Below are 14,604 nucleotides of genomic sequence, written 5' to 3'. Positions count from 1 at the left end.
CGCACTGCCGCCCAGTGTCCTTCTAGCGCCCTCTGCTGACAAGACCTGACCAGCAGGCAGGGCATCAGCCCTTGGGCGTGCTCAGTCCAGTAGAAATACCATGCGAGTCACAGGTGTAACTTAAAAGTTTCTAGTAGCCACATTAAAAAAGGAAAAAGAACCAAGTTACGTGAATTTTAATAATACATTTCATTTAGCCCAGTATATCCAAAATATTATTTCAATATGTAGTCAATATGGAATGATTGAGATGCTTTTCGTATTTCGTACCAAGTCCTCTATCTGGCGTGTTTTACCTGCAGCACGTGTCCATCCACCCGAGCCCTATGTCAGGCGCTCAGCTGTGTGTGGCCAGTGGCATCACACTGGCTAGTGCCCTAAGGGGTCCAGCGCCAGTGTCAGAAAGCTGGTCACAGCAGCATGGATCTGGAATGGAGAGCAGTAGTTGATAACCAGCACGGAATTATAACAGTCATGTGACCACAAAATAGAATGTTATATATAATTAAAGCAATGTTCTAAAAAGTTGTAGGAATTTGGGAAAAGGCTTATATTATGCTAAGTGAAGTATCATTTAGAATTGTGTATAGACTACCAACTTTGTGACAACAACAAAATTCTTATTCAAAAATGTAGAAAGGAAATGCACCAGAATGGCCGCATGCTTCTCTTCGGGGAGTTGTGCGGGGCTGCTCGGCCTCTTCCTCCCACATTTATGTCAAACTCCCCGCGATGAGCACACACGCACGTGAAATCCATGCTCGCGGGTGGAGGTGTCCTCTCTCTCTCCGGGCCGTGGGCTTGTGGGGGCCCAGGCCTGGAGCCTCCGTTGGTCCCGGTCTGAGGGGAATGGGGATCCCGGGGCTGGGTTGACCTGCTGAGTGAGGACCTTGCTGTGAAGGTACAAAGTCCTGCGTTTGCACAGGTATGACGGCGGTCCTCCAGGTAGCAGGCGCCCTGCTTCCCACGTCATCAGGGAGAGGGCTGCTGTCTGCAGTGTCTGCTGAGGGCTGCCTGGCTGAGGCCGGAGTGCTTGGCGCTATTCATTTCCTTTCTTCCTCTCGGCCGTCAGGGGTTAAAAGGCTATTATTGGAATTGACTTATTTTGCCTCTTCTGAAGAGAGCATTTTATCCCTTCTGCTCTGACTTAAAAAGTAGAAGTTCTCTTCTTTTCCTTGGAAAGCTGAAGATGGGGAAGATGGGGAAGGCTGTGGTCTTTCTGCCCTGCGTGTGCCCCATGCGTGCTGTGTGTGTGTGCTTGTGTGCCCTGTGTACTGTGTGTGCCCTGAGTGTGCCCTGCGTGCTGTGTGTGCACCTTGTGTGTGTCACCGTGGTGGCGTCTGCTGCCACAGCTAGGATAGCGCCCACCGCATGGGACTCTGGTGTTGGGACTCTGGTGGCCTCAGCTCTGTGCTGGTTCTGTCTAGAGAGGCCACAGGTTCTTGGGGCCAGCCCGACATCGGGCCATGAAACCTCAGGATGCAGGTGTTGCTGACTCCCTCGCATACCAGGCCCCCCTGGCAAGTGCTCATGGTGAGCGAGCTCGTTGTCTCCCGTTATGTAGCAGGCACTTGTGCGTGGAGGGGAGGTGACTGGTTTTCCGTCATCTACAAGTGAGAAGAGGCAGCAGGGTTCAAGCCCACAGTCTAGCTCCAGAGTCTTTAGCCCCACTTCAGGAGCCTCAGAGTCCCCCCACCCCAGGGCTTCTGTGCGGGGCGCCTGGCTTGCCTCCAGTTCTCCTGCAAGAGGTTGGGGCTGGGACCCATCTCTAGGTGCTAGTGCAGCCACAGGCTCCACCGAGGACCTGGCAGCTCGCCGCCCACAACTCGGTGGGCCTTGCCATGCAGCCCCTGCCCCGTGTCCACTGCTCTTGCAGGCGATGGCTGCAGGGCCGCTGGCTGAGGCCCTGGGTCCCATCACAAGGGCCAGGCTCTGACCCTGCATGTCCCAGCCACCCATGGGGCGAGGGGCTTTAAGCTGGTGCCTTTCTTTAAAGGCTCCTTCCTTGAGATATCATCATAAATCACCCGTTTCAAGTGGGTGGCTCTGTGGTTTGCAGTATATTCAGAGCTGTGTCACTGCCTCCACCTTAAAGAATGTTTTTGTCACATCAGTAGCCAAGCCTATCCCCACTAGCCAACCCTCGACTTCCCTGGGCTGCCCGGCCGCGGGCGGGCTCCCCGGCGCAGAGTGGGCGTTGCACAGTGCTACACCACCCTTCCAGGCAGCGGGCTCGCCGGACTGCGACTTGCGAGGAGCAGCTTTGGGGGCTTTACCGGCAGCCAGGGCTCGTGAAAACGTGCCTCTGCTGCCAAGAACTTACGTGGAGGTGTAACACCTGTCTGGGCTCCTGCACACTCTGGGGTTTGGGACCTGAGGCTGGCGCTTTGGACAGTTAGGAGGACATCACAGTTTTGAGGAGGGCACGGTGCCCACCGTTGGGAATATATGAAGGTGAACATTTAAAAACTTTTAAAACTTGTCAACCATTGTGACGTTAGACCCCGGGGGCTTGATTTTGAGAGTGCTCCTCTCGTGGAAAGATTCTCTCAGCTCACCTGAACTTGAGCTTGATCGCAGCCGGTCCCACAGGAGACACGTTTCTGCCCCCCGGACTCGCTGCACGTGTCGCAGCCAGCAGGCCCTGTGCGCCTGTTTCAGCCTCCCACAGCCAGGAGCCTCGCCTGGTGCTGCTGCTGGCTCTGCGGCCACAAGCAAGTCCCTCTCCCCCGCCTCTTCCTGCCTCTCCCATCTCTCCCCATCTCCGCACCTTCCTGGGGCCCCTCCTCGCCCCTCCTCACCCCTGCACCTTCGTGGGCCCAGGGAGGCCTCGTCAAGGTTCAACTGTCAAAGGAGTTCCTGGTTTATGTCTCAGCCTCTGGGGGAACGGTCAGCAGAGCAGAAACGTGCCCCATGGGGAGATCAAAGCCTTGGTGGCTGGGCCAATGCACTCACCGCCCCGCTTAATTAAGACCAGGCCCGTGTGTGTGGCCCTGTGATTAAAGGAGGCGGTGGTGGTGAACCCCGTTGCCTGGTCTCCTGGCGGGGTGCGAGGAGAACTCGCCTATCTCACCACTCGCGACATGAGCGTGTTTCCACGTGTGTCCTGCACTCGCAAACACACGCATGCGGTCAGATCGGTTGTATGCATGACAGATGTCGAATGTGAGAGCTGGAAGGGACATGGAGGTCATCGGTGCCGACCCATAGAGACGAGAAACAGGCCAGAGGGCCCTGCACGTGTTCCATGCCACAGGGTTTTATCGATTTGTTATTTACTGAGCACGGGATACGCGTGCGGAGCCCCGCCCCCTCCCAGCTCAGGGGGCGTGGCCAGCGAGCTGGTCCGTCTGCGTCTCAGGCGCACGCGATTCTGCCCGGAGTCGGTGCGGCAACTGGCTGTTGATGGATGAGAGTGGAAACGAGACCAAAGAACGCGAACGTAACCACGTCTTTCATGACTAAGCAAGGCCCGGCGCAGCGGCCGGAGCGCGCGGTGACATCGCTAGCGAACACGGAGGGGACTTCACCTTTGTGCGGCGGGAGACTGAAGCGCACTCTGCAAACCGAAACCGTCACTGCTGTCAGTTTCCGTCTCGCCTGGGAACGGGAGTCCTGGCCGTCTCCCCGCCTGCCTCCGAGGGCGGAATGGGCTGGCGCCCGGCTGGGCTCAGGCGCGGCGGCCCGGCACCAGTTCGCGGGCCAGCCCAGGGTCCAGCCGCCTTCCCCCGTGGGCACGCTCCTGTGACGGCCGGTGCTGTCCCGAGCGGAGCCCGCCTCGCCCGCGGTGCGGTGCACACGCTCAGCCCCGCCTGACTGCGCTGCCGGACCAGGTGCTTGAGGTCCCAGGAGAGCACAGGGTTGGGTGTGGGAGCGGGGCGGGCGGGTGCGGCCTCCGCAGGGAGCATAGGTGGGCTCTGCCCTCACTCCCCGTAGTAGTAGCCGAGGGCCACCGAGGGCCACCGAGGCCACGCTGACTTCCGGGATTGGTGGGGAGGGGCAGGCGGAGTGGGTGAGAAAGGCGAAATTAGGTGCTGCTCTGGGTGACACCGCCATACACACATGTACATGCACGCTTTTGCACACACACGTATATACACGCACACGTACACACATACACGCAGCGGGCAAGACAGTGGCCTGATCACCTACCTGGCAGGTGTGGCTATCACCGTGGAGCCTGCTGTTCTGTCCTCAGGCTGCTTGCAAGTTGTCTGTTGGTGTTAGGCCTGGTACCTGATTCAGCGGTGTCCCTGTGGTGGCAGTGCTCAGGCCGGTGACCAGTGGTTGTGGTGGCAGATGGGACTAAGACGAGGTGCAAAGGCACAGCAGGCTCCCCAGGGTCCTAGCAGGCGGGTCAGCGGAGAGAGGGGCAGAGGAGCTCGCAGGGCTGAGGCTGGCGGTGTGGGCCGAGCACATTTCCTGCAGAGACCCCAGAGTCACCTCTGTCTTGTGGGAACATGTGCCCGAGCCTCCCCCATCTCAGAAGTGGCACAGGGATGGGGACAGATGATGGTCCACAGTGGCCCTCCGCATGGGAACACGGGGGGACAGCAGCCCCTTCCAGCAGAGAGAGCGAGTAACCCCCCCGCCCCTCGCCCCTGCTCCAGGACCACAGCAGGGGACCAGAGACTGGCAGGTGGGGGAGGGGGCGGGGAAACCAGGCATATTTCATCCTTAAGGGAAGCAATTGCTGCAGACATTCTCATCCAAAGGACTTGAATTGAAATATATCGAGGACTCTCAAAATTCGATAATGAGAAAACAAACAACCCAGTTTAAAAAGTGGGTAAAAATTTGAACAGACATGTCACCCAAGAAGATATACAGATCGCAGATGGGCACATGAAAAGATGTCCAGTGGCCCATTAGGAGAATGCAGGTTAAAACCGCAGGGAGATAGCACTTCTTGACCGTCACAGTGGCTGAAGTCAAGAGGCTGGACCGTATCAGGCGTGATGAGGGCGTGGGGGCCTGGAGCTGCGTGTACTGCTGCTGGGGTGCAGGCGTTAGACTCCGCCCCTGCGCCCCAGCCTGCGTGCAGCCCAGGGAGAGGAGGCTGCTTGCCGCAGACCCGTGCACACGCGTCTAGAGCAGCGCTCCGAGACGGCCACTCGGCCAAGACGTCCATTAGCAATTGCTTTTCAGATGTTGCCTTGTGACTGAGACATTTCGAATCCTGCAAACTAATCAGGTCTGGCAGAGAAGTGTGTCAAACTGACAGCCTCTTTTTAGGCCCAGATGCTGACTCGCCTTTTGAGTGTCACTGGGGTTAGTGAGTGCCAACCCTTCTCCGCAGTTCTCGGTGTGCTGCTTTCATGACGAAGGTGACAATAGGTTCTTTAAACCTTGCTCCAACCACCAGGTCCATTAAAGCATTTTATTTGTACCAACATCAAGACGTTTCAGAGCAAACATGTCATCGGTCTCTAGGACCTTTCTTAAAGATGACAGGTCACATGCCCTTGTGGCTAGACTCCTTCCCAAAAGGTCAAGAGTGGGAGCCACGAAAAGAAATGGCCTCCAGGGGAGGGTGGCGCGGTCGACTCCTGCCCCGCAGTAGCCGAGACTCCTGTGACGTGTGTGGGTCGGTTGACACTTGCTCTAAATCCATCTTTTTATTTAATCTTTTTTTTTTTTTTTTGAGCTCCTAGTAGGTGTTGGGCATTGGGATCCACACAGGAAATAAGACACGATCCAGTCCTGCCTTTCAGGATCTCACAGGACAGTACCGAGTGGTGAATGTCACACTGGACGTGGTCATCGGTGCCACTAGCAGAGCACACGGGCCAGGCTCGTAAGGAGGGTGCAGAGGGCACCGGTCGGGAAGTGCTTTGGGGTTCTTCCTGGGTGTCTCGGCTCCATGCCGAGGTTATGGTGCCAGTGCCTAATGGTACCAGGAACAGATGTGGTTCCTACTGTCAGAGACCTTCGTCTAGTCGAGGAGGCAATCGGTCTACCTAGGGTTCAAGTGTCCCCGTCGATGGGAGTTCAAATGGTGGGTTAGTGACTGTGGAGAGCTGAGCGTCAGGAGAAGCTTCTTTGGGCTCAGGATCATCCCCGCTTGGCCTCAACCCCAGACAAGCCATCTTCTGGTCTCCTCAGTGTCCTGACTCCGAACACGACGGCTGTAGACCGGTGCGTGATGCAGCAGGTCCAGTCCCTGGGCCTGAGTGTGCTGGCGGGGTCTGGGGGGGGGTGGGGCGTCATCCTCCCTGGAGAGCCCCGCCCGGCGACGCAGAGAGGCTGCTGTGGAGAAGGCCCGACACCGTGTCCATCGTTAGGCGGGCGGCTTGTGGAGTCGGGCTTTCAAGGTTCCGGAAGTCATTTTGCGGGAATCGTGTCTAAAGCAAAGTGTGAGTCTTACCTGCTGGCACCAAGGACATTAGCCCCTCGGCCACTACCCTTCACGGACCCTTTGATTGTGTGTTCTTGGCTCAGTGTCACATCCCTGAGGGTTACCTCGAGGGGTCCCACACAAGAGTGAGGACACCACATGTGTTGTCTCGTCCTGGTTCTGCCCTGCGGGCATGTAGCATCGGCCAGGGCCACCAGTCCCACGGTGGGTGAGGCGCTTGCTTTCCTTGCCTCTCCCCTCCTCAGTCCCTCCTGTTGGGTACACTCCAGGACAGTCAGGTGCTCCACTCCTGACCAGAGGGTCCCAACAAGCACAGCATGGTGACGAGGGCGGGAGACACGGATAAGGAGCTTGCGAAGAGCCAGGGAACTGGGTTGCGCACCCCTTTTTCTAAAGAGGGGAGTGTCAGCAGCTGAACGCCTCCCATCTGGCTTTTGGGTGCCCAGGCGCGCGTCACCTGTCCTGGAGCAAAGCCCGGCAGCTTTGCAAGTGCTTATTTTGTTAGCTGGATCTCAAGCTCTGTTTTCTCTATACAGGGCACGGACGACCTGGAGACTTTCTGAACTGGGGTCGCCGTCGCGGGCGGTTCCCACTCTTCCCAGGCCGTAGGTCTCCCCAGCTCCCATTCTCTGTACTAACTTAGAGGCGCCAGGTTGGACAGGGTACCTGCCGGACTCGTCGCTTGCTTTCTCATATTCGGTAGCCACTTTGCATCCCTACTGTTCAGAGAACTCCTGTGACCGCAGCATCTTATTCCCAACTGAAGTTTAACTTGTAAGACCGCTCTGAGAAAACGATCGGTCTCGTCAGCCTCGAGTCCGCACATCGTCTGACGGCCTCGACGAGAGAATGATCCGAAGGCCGTGGGACATATTCCGTCTCGTCACCCACCATTTTCGTGTGATAGCAGTTGGTTGGGTACCAGCTGTTTCCAAACGGGAAGTTGAATAACACAAAGGGATTCAGAAGAGTCCTGCCTGGAGTAACTGAAGTGACAGCCTTTCGCTGATATAGGTGGCCTTTCAGGTCACCAATGCCGTGATGCTTCCCACAGGAGAGCGGAACCCCTCGAGGACGTATACCGAGAGGAGGCCGGCAGCTACTGTCCCATGCGGTGAGGGGATCGCTGGGACTGAGGCAGGCCCCGCGCCCACAGTCACGCACACGGTCAGGAGACTGACCTTCAGGGCGGGTGTGTCTCCCGCGGCCGGTATGCACTTCCACGTGCTCGTCACCTGTGGAGCTTTCCTGACTCACCCCTCAGTGGCTCGCACGAGACGGGAAGTGAGCGCTTTATCGGTAGTGGGTGTTATGAGATGAGATAGTAGCGAAAGGGTCTTCTCATATCTGAACAAGGGGACAGGGGAGGGGACAGGCAGCTCTCGCCGGTCTCTTTATGGCCCTCCAGTTTCGGGGCTACAGCCGGGGCCGGGCTGAGGACCCTCAGGCCCGAGTGTTCTTCCTGGAGACCCCAGAGGACAAGACCCAAGAGATGGGCGGGGGTCATCCCACATGCCACCTGACTCACTCCAACTCCACCAGCACAAAGAGCAAACCACACTCGTGCCCAGACTCGTCCTGCAGAGGTGGGAGGTCACGTCAGACACCCCCCACGAGTGTTTGGGGCCCGCCTCGGTGCGCTTTGCCATCTTGACTTAAATCCAACTCTTCTGGTTCCATTCCCCATCAACCCCCACTGCACCCTGCCGTCTTTCTGTCGAGGAGTGATGGATAATGGATGGTAGCAACAGTCTCCGTGGTAACAGCATCTGAGTCATCTCCTTGGAAACCTGCATAAAGGCCTTCCATCTCCAGACCAGCTCAGGGCAGCATGGAAGGCCTTTGTTCCCTTGAATACACAGCATGGGGGCACAAGCTCTCCGGGCCTTGGCCTCTGCAGTTTCCTTTGGGGCCCGGTGCCCATGGCTCTTTGGGTACAGAGTTGGATTCAACCAAAGGGAGGAGCTGGCAGGACCTGGAGTGCTTTGCCCAGCCTAGCCCAGCCCATGGCCAGACACACTGTCTCGGGTCCAGCACCAGACACTCAGCAGAGTTAGCCAGCAGAACTCTCACTTTTTAAAATGCCGAGATGACTCGGCCAGGCTGCCCAGTGACCAACAGTGGGTCAGATACAGCGTACGCATCTGAACACCGATGAGCCGGCCGATCTGGCACGGTCCGGAGGAGAACCCCGTGACAGGACACTCTGGGAGAGCGCCGAGCCCTGCGTCCTGCGATGCTCCAGTTTTGTTACTTAAATGGAAGCAGGTGGTTTCCAGCAGCGAAGAGGGTGAATTTCCGGCATCATCCACCCAACTAAAAATCACAGACATTTCCACTGCGCTTCGTATCGCACAGGGCGTTTGCACACCCAGGAGCTCAGCCGTCATTTGCGCGGTTGCTCAGCACACGCTGGTTTGTGCCGAGTACCGCCGTGGAGCGTGGGCACAGGAGTCAGGAAAGGACAGACGTGGCCCCGGCCCTGGCGAAGCTTCCACGTGAGAGAATCGGTGGTGCGTCGGCAATGACACGTGCGTGCGGACGTTCGAGTGGGCTCTGCTGGCGGAGGGGCCGCGTGTGGTGAGCGAGCTCCGTTTCAGCCACGGGAGCTGGGGACAGGTGTCAGCTCCGCGTTTAGACTCCTTTGCGGCTGCAGGTCCACAGGGGAGACTGGCGTCTGAGCTGTCCCGAGGGGCTAGGGGCTCTAGGCGACCCTGCAGAGCATGCGGAGGCGGCCCCAGGCTGCGTTAGATGTGTTACCTTTTCCTCTGCGGGAGCTTCGATGACCCTCCAGGGCTCCGGGCTCTGCCGCCCTCCTGTGCTCTCCTGCTCCGTGTACCCTGGCCCCACCGAAGCCAGCGCCCCAGACCCTTCCCAGTGCCTCTCTTCTCCCTCGGGCCTTCCTGGTTCATGGCGGGAGACGGCAGGCGGGCCGGGAGGGCGATCCAGACGTGGGCGATTTGCAGGTGAAGAGTTTTCACAGGGCGGGCCACCCATTGCTCTGAGCCGCCCCTGCCCCTGACTCCTCTCTCGGGGCCGTGTGCTGCTGTGTGTTAAGGTGCTGTCAGGGCAGGGCCAGCTCTAGGAGGCCTTGGGATGCGCAAGGTCAGGCAGGTTGGGAGGAAGGACCTTGTAGCCTCCTGAAGTCACACAGGCCACCGCCCGTCTGGTCCGTGACCGTCCTTCCCCTCGGCTCTGCCTCTACGTCTCTCCGTGCCCCTGTCCCACTTTGCCTGTGTCCAGAGTCCCATGCATCGTGTATCCCACGGCGCATCTCTTAGCTCTAGGTGTGTGTGTCTCCCCAGAGGCCGAGCCTGTGAGGTCTATGGTGGCAGCCCCCTGGTGCAGTGCCAGGACAGGGTGCTGTTCTGACGGGGGTTGGCGGTCACTCTGCGGTCTGTGGTTTTTGTGCTGCTCCTTACGTGTGAGTTCTCGTAGAGGGGGTGCCCATGACCAGCAACCCCCGGGACAGGTGGGCCTCGTCATCACTCCCTGCCGAGGTTCGGTGCTTACAGAGCCTGCTGGGTTTGGCATGGTCAGTGATGGAGGCGCGGCCCCAGGAGTCAGTGACGGAGGCCCCAGGGGTCAGTGGCGGAGGCGCAGCCCCAGCTCGGCGAGTGCGTGGAGGACGCTTGGCGGGGTCCGCGAGGACCCTTGCCTCAGCCTGCACACTTTGTGTTCACATGTCCCCCACCTGTGGGACCGTGTGCGTGTGGGCTCCGACGACATGCCGTGTACGCCCATCTTCCCGAGTTAGGTTGCTCTGGGCCACTGATTGGGGCGACATTTTCTGACTTGGAGAAGACTCCCCCACATCCAGACAGGCTTTCCACGGACGCGCCTGGAGCTGTCCGTCAGACTGGATCACACGCACCTGGAAGAGCCCCGTGCCCAGCCGGCCCCTCCGCAAACACGCGACTGTGTCCAGCAAACTGACTCGGTCCCTAGGCCCACGTAGACAGCGCAGGCGCCAGGGTCCACTGCCTGCTGCATGAGCGTTTGTTTCTGTGATGGCCGTTGGAAATGTCTCCTTCGGATTTTATACAATCCTTAGACTTTGCCATTCTGTGTCCATTTCCGTAAACGTGACTCTGTTACTCAGTATCCTGATGACTGTGGCTTGGTTCCTAGATTTTCTCGTGGAATTTGACCGCATGTGCAATTACTTTTCTTAGTTGAGCTGCCAAAATAAATCATTAAAATTTACGTTCAATTACATTAAGTTCACAGCATATAAAAACACAAAGTCAGAAAGCGTTTCAAACGTTTTAAATGTTTTTAGAAGCATTACGACGTTAACATGCCCTGTCATAGGGTCGCAGGTCTTGTTTTAAGAAGAGTTCAGTTTCTTAACTTAAATCTGGCTTACACACAGTCGAATGGATTACATTTGAGAAAGAAACGTAGCACTTGCATTTCCCAATTGTGTTTATTTTCTGTTTATTTGTGATTTTTAAAATCTGCACTTTTCGATTGTGTTTTTCTCCAGAGAAACTAAGGCCCCCTTAAAACAGCCCGTCACCTCACAGCATATTCCAGTCGAATCGTTTGGCTTTGTCTCCTTCAGAATCCCTTGTAGTTTCTCCCCCTTTGAAAATGCTGTGATGTTGTTTCTATGGAAACGGCGATGTCATGTGTATGAATGGGGCTTCGTGCCCGTGAGAGTGCCATGTATCAGCGTGACGGAGCCTGGCTTTGCCCTGAGGTTGCCGACGGGGCCTGTCTTCAGCAGCGTGAAATATACACCGCCAGGAGTTGGTTTGCACGGCGATTTGGACAGCCGTGTGGGTGAGTGGGAAAGGAATCCTGCTTCGCCTTAGGATCATCTGGATCCCCGGGCTGTGGGGTGGGGGACCTGTGAAATCAAGTCCCCTCTGCATACGGGAGGAATGAAGGATACACGTGACTGGTGCTGTCAGCGTTGACGCAGACGGGAGCTTTGTGACGCATGTGACACCTAGGCGCTGATACGGAGTGGACATGCGGTCCAGTTTAACTGGCATGCATTCACTGTTCTCTAAAGAGGTGACAGTTGATAAGACACACGAGGCATGACTCACCGATCGGGGCAGAACCACACGAGGCAGCACATCCCGACCTACAGCCCTGGAACCTGGGCCTGTACCCCAGGAGGTGGGAAAGCCGACACCCTTGATTCAGAGATTGCTCCCACTTCTTCTTGTTCCTTTTTGGCTCTCCTGTCTCAGAACTGCATCTAGGTCTTACATCTTACTCTCTTGACGATTATCACGATGTACGTACGATATTTGATTTTTTTCCAGTGGCCCAAAGCCATTTAGAAACAGGGCTAAGTGTCGCCTGTCTCGGTAACTCCTTGCTGTTCTGCTTAAAAAATGAGTCTCGCTTACAAACAAATGACAATGACGTAGTTTATACTTGGGCCCTAAAACAACTCCCTAAAGTGAGCTTTCCTCAAATTTTCGGGCAGATGATTCATTGGAATTTAATCTGTTTCTGAAGTGACTGCTTTGAGGGTTAACATTTATCTGGGTATTAAGTTTAGCGATAGGTGACGGACGTGAGGCTGATAAACACTGTCTGAGGCGCTTCGAGCTGCCGTAGCGATTGCCATCGTTTGGCCGGCTCGCGGGGTGAGTTCAGTTCTTACGGTGACGGAGGCTGGAAGTCCAAGGTCAAGGCGCCACCCGGTCAGGTTGCACGCGGCCACTTTCTCACGGTGTCCGCGTGTGGCAGGGAGGTCGGGCTCTCTGGGGTCTCCTCATCAGGGCACTGATCCCATTCGCGAGGACGCCACCCTCTGACCCAGTCGACGCCCAGAGGCCCCGCCTCCTGACACCACCACGCCGGGCGTTGGGGCCTCGGGGGACACACGCATCCAGCTCAGAACACAGAGTGAGTCCCAGCTGGCACCAGAGCACGAGGTTTTCTGGGTCGTGAACTCTCCAGGTCACTCCAGCTTCCTCTGCGAATCCTTGGTCCTGTCTTTCAACATTAGTCATCACTTCATAGAGTCGTTCATGATCTATCACGCTCTTTCTTACAACAAACTCTGCCGGACGAAACTTAGCTTTTTCTCATGACTCAAAGTCATCGTTTTGAATCTGTCTGTAAAACTGGACCGAGCAAAGTGCTGCCTTCAGCGGTCCCCAGGGAGCTCAGGGCTGGTTCGTCCCCACTTCGTGTGGCACAGGCTGCCTGTTTTTCATTGCTGTTGTTTATTTTTAGTTCTCCTCTACTTTCCACGTCTCCCTGGTTTACCTTGCGTTTAGGTCACTGGCAGTTGCCTGTGTGTGCTGGGCTGAGCAACGGCCCCCAAAGGTGTCCATGTCCTGACGTCCCCCTACAGGGCAAAGGGACTTTGTCGGTGCGATGAAGTTAGAGCTCTCTAGACAGCAGGCTCTTGGTTCATCCACGTGGGCCCAGCAGAGCCACCAGGTCCTCAGAAGAGCGAGGTGGGAGGGTCAGGGAGATCCGGAGCTGCCGCCCCGCTGGCTCTGACGGTGAGGGCGGGGTGTGTGCCGAGGGGCACAGGCCCCTCCAGACCCTGGAAAAGTCGGAAGACAGACTCTGCAGAAGGAGCTTCTGACCTCCAAAAGGTCAGATTAAATTTGTGGCACTTCGTTACAGCAGTTGTCGGAAGCTAACACCACCCCTCGCTGTCTCCCTCCTAATTTGATGCATTAAATCAGATGACCGAATTTATTAGAAATATACCATCTGTCCAACGAACAGTCATTATCAATTCTGCGTCAAGTGTTCAGAATGAAACAGGATGCCGTGCGCCCCTAGCCCCATCCTCGCTGCACGCACTGGGAAGGGGGCGCTTGCTCAGTGCAGAGCGTGGCAGCTGCACAGAGGCCGCAGCGGCCGTGCGGAAAGCGCTCGTCCCCCTCGCTGATCCTCGCGGGGCAGGGGAGCGAAGACCGTGCCCGGCTCACCGCAGCGTGGCTTCCGAGGCCGCTTTGCCCGTCATCCTGCGTGTCGGCTGGACCTTTGGTCCTTTAAGTGCAAAATTTCACCTGCAGATAAGAGAAGCATCGATCACTATACACATGAACCGAAGGAACACCCAACCTGTGGCCAGCGTACTCTGGAACATTCCAGAAGCCCTCGCTGCCCGCGGTGAAGAGTGGGTACTGATCCTAAGAAGGTCGACTTTGGTTTCAGATGCTGTGGGCTCCCACCCACGACCACGAATCGCCTGGTGAGAAGGCCACCCCCTTCCTGGTTCCCCTGACATCTTCCCGACGACACCAACGCCTGATGTGAGCCGCCCCGGACGCCAGGGCGGACGCCACGCCAGCAGGCGACACGAGGCCTGGCGCTCGCCCTCGGCTCCTGCTTTCTCCTCGCTGCCGGCTCTGAGGCCTGGCTCCTCCGGCCGTCGCTGCTGAGGGCCGACCGCAGGCCGGTTGCCCTCCCGTCCCGCGTCGCCGTCTCCTGCCTGCTGGCGTCCCGCTAATCCCGATGGAAGGCCCGCCACTTCCTCAGACGTCACCCGGATGCTTTGACCTTTGGTCCTGTCCTCCCAGAGGCCACATTTCAGCAGTGAGCCGTGGACGGTTAGGCCAGTTACGCGGGCGGCGAAGTGACTTAGGAGGGCGCGTGGGAGGTTCGGACCCTTTTTTCCGTTTCTGAAGATAATGGTGTCGTTCTGTGGGGTGCGAGGGCCTGTGCGCAAGGGCTGCTCACTCCTGCAGCACAACGCGAGGGCGGCAGTCTATGTGGCTCTTGTCTGAGTCCTGTTTGTCACCGCCAGTGGTCAGACAGATTGAAGCGGATCACAGCGACACGTCATGAGTAATTATGGGCGTTTTGACACAGCCAAAGAAAGAGAACCGTGCGCGGGGGGCCTGGAGTCAGCGGAAAGACTAGCAGATGGATCCAAGAGCTGCTTCTGCCCACGGCAGGGACACCACGTCCCAACCGGAGGGAGGAGGCTGCTCCTGTCGGAGGTGGCAGCAACTGCTGTGCAGACACGTTCGGGTTTCAAAAGTCAGCCTGCCTTTACAGCCTGGGTGCTCCCTGTCCCCAGGAGCGCGCAGGCCACCCGTGTCCCCCTGTCCAGGTCACAAGCTGCAGGGCCGTGCGGACGCTCTGACTCATGTTGCCTCTGTTCTCTGTTCCTTGCAGTATGAGTTCAAAGCCAAGAACATCAAGAAGAAGAAAGTGAGCATTATGGTGTCGGTGGACGGAGTGAAAGTGATCCTGAAGAAGAAGAAGAAGGTAGGCGCCGTGCCCGGGGCGGGGCGGGCGGCGGGGCG

The 14,604-nt window shown here is 57.3% G+C and overlaps 1 protein-coding gene across 1 annotated transcript in view; it reads left to right on the top strand.

Moving 5' to 3' along the window:
* Positions 1–14,604, top strand: part of NOS1AP (nitric oxide synthase 1 adaptor protein) — a 51,837-nt gene that overhangs the window by 16,513 nt on the left and 20,720 nt on the right. The window contains 1 exon segment of the mRNA XM_025044016.1: positions 14,474–14,566. Within this exon segment, the coding sequence (XP_024899784.1) occupies positions 14,474–14,566 (93 nt within the window).

The sequence above is a fragment of the Pteropus alecto genome, unplaced genomic scaffold (assembly GCF_000325575.1).
Source record: "Pteropus alecto unplaced genomic scaffold, ASM32557v1 scaffold101, whole genome shotgun sequence".
Classification (NCBI taxonomy): domain Eukaryota; kingdom Metazoa; phylum Chordata; class Mammalia; order Chiroptera; family Pteropodidae; genus Pteropus; species Pteropus alecto.
This window is presented reverse-complemented; position numbering and strand designations above follow the sequence as displayed.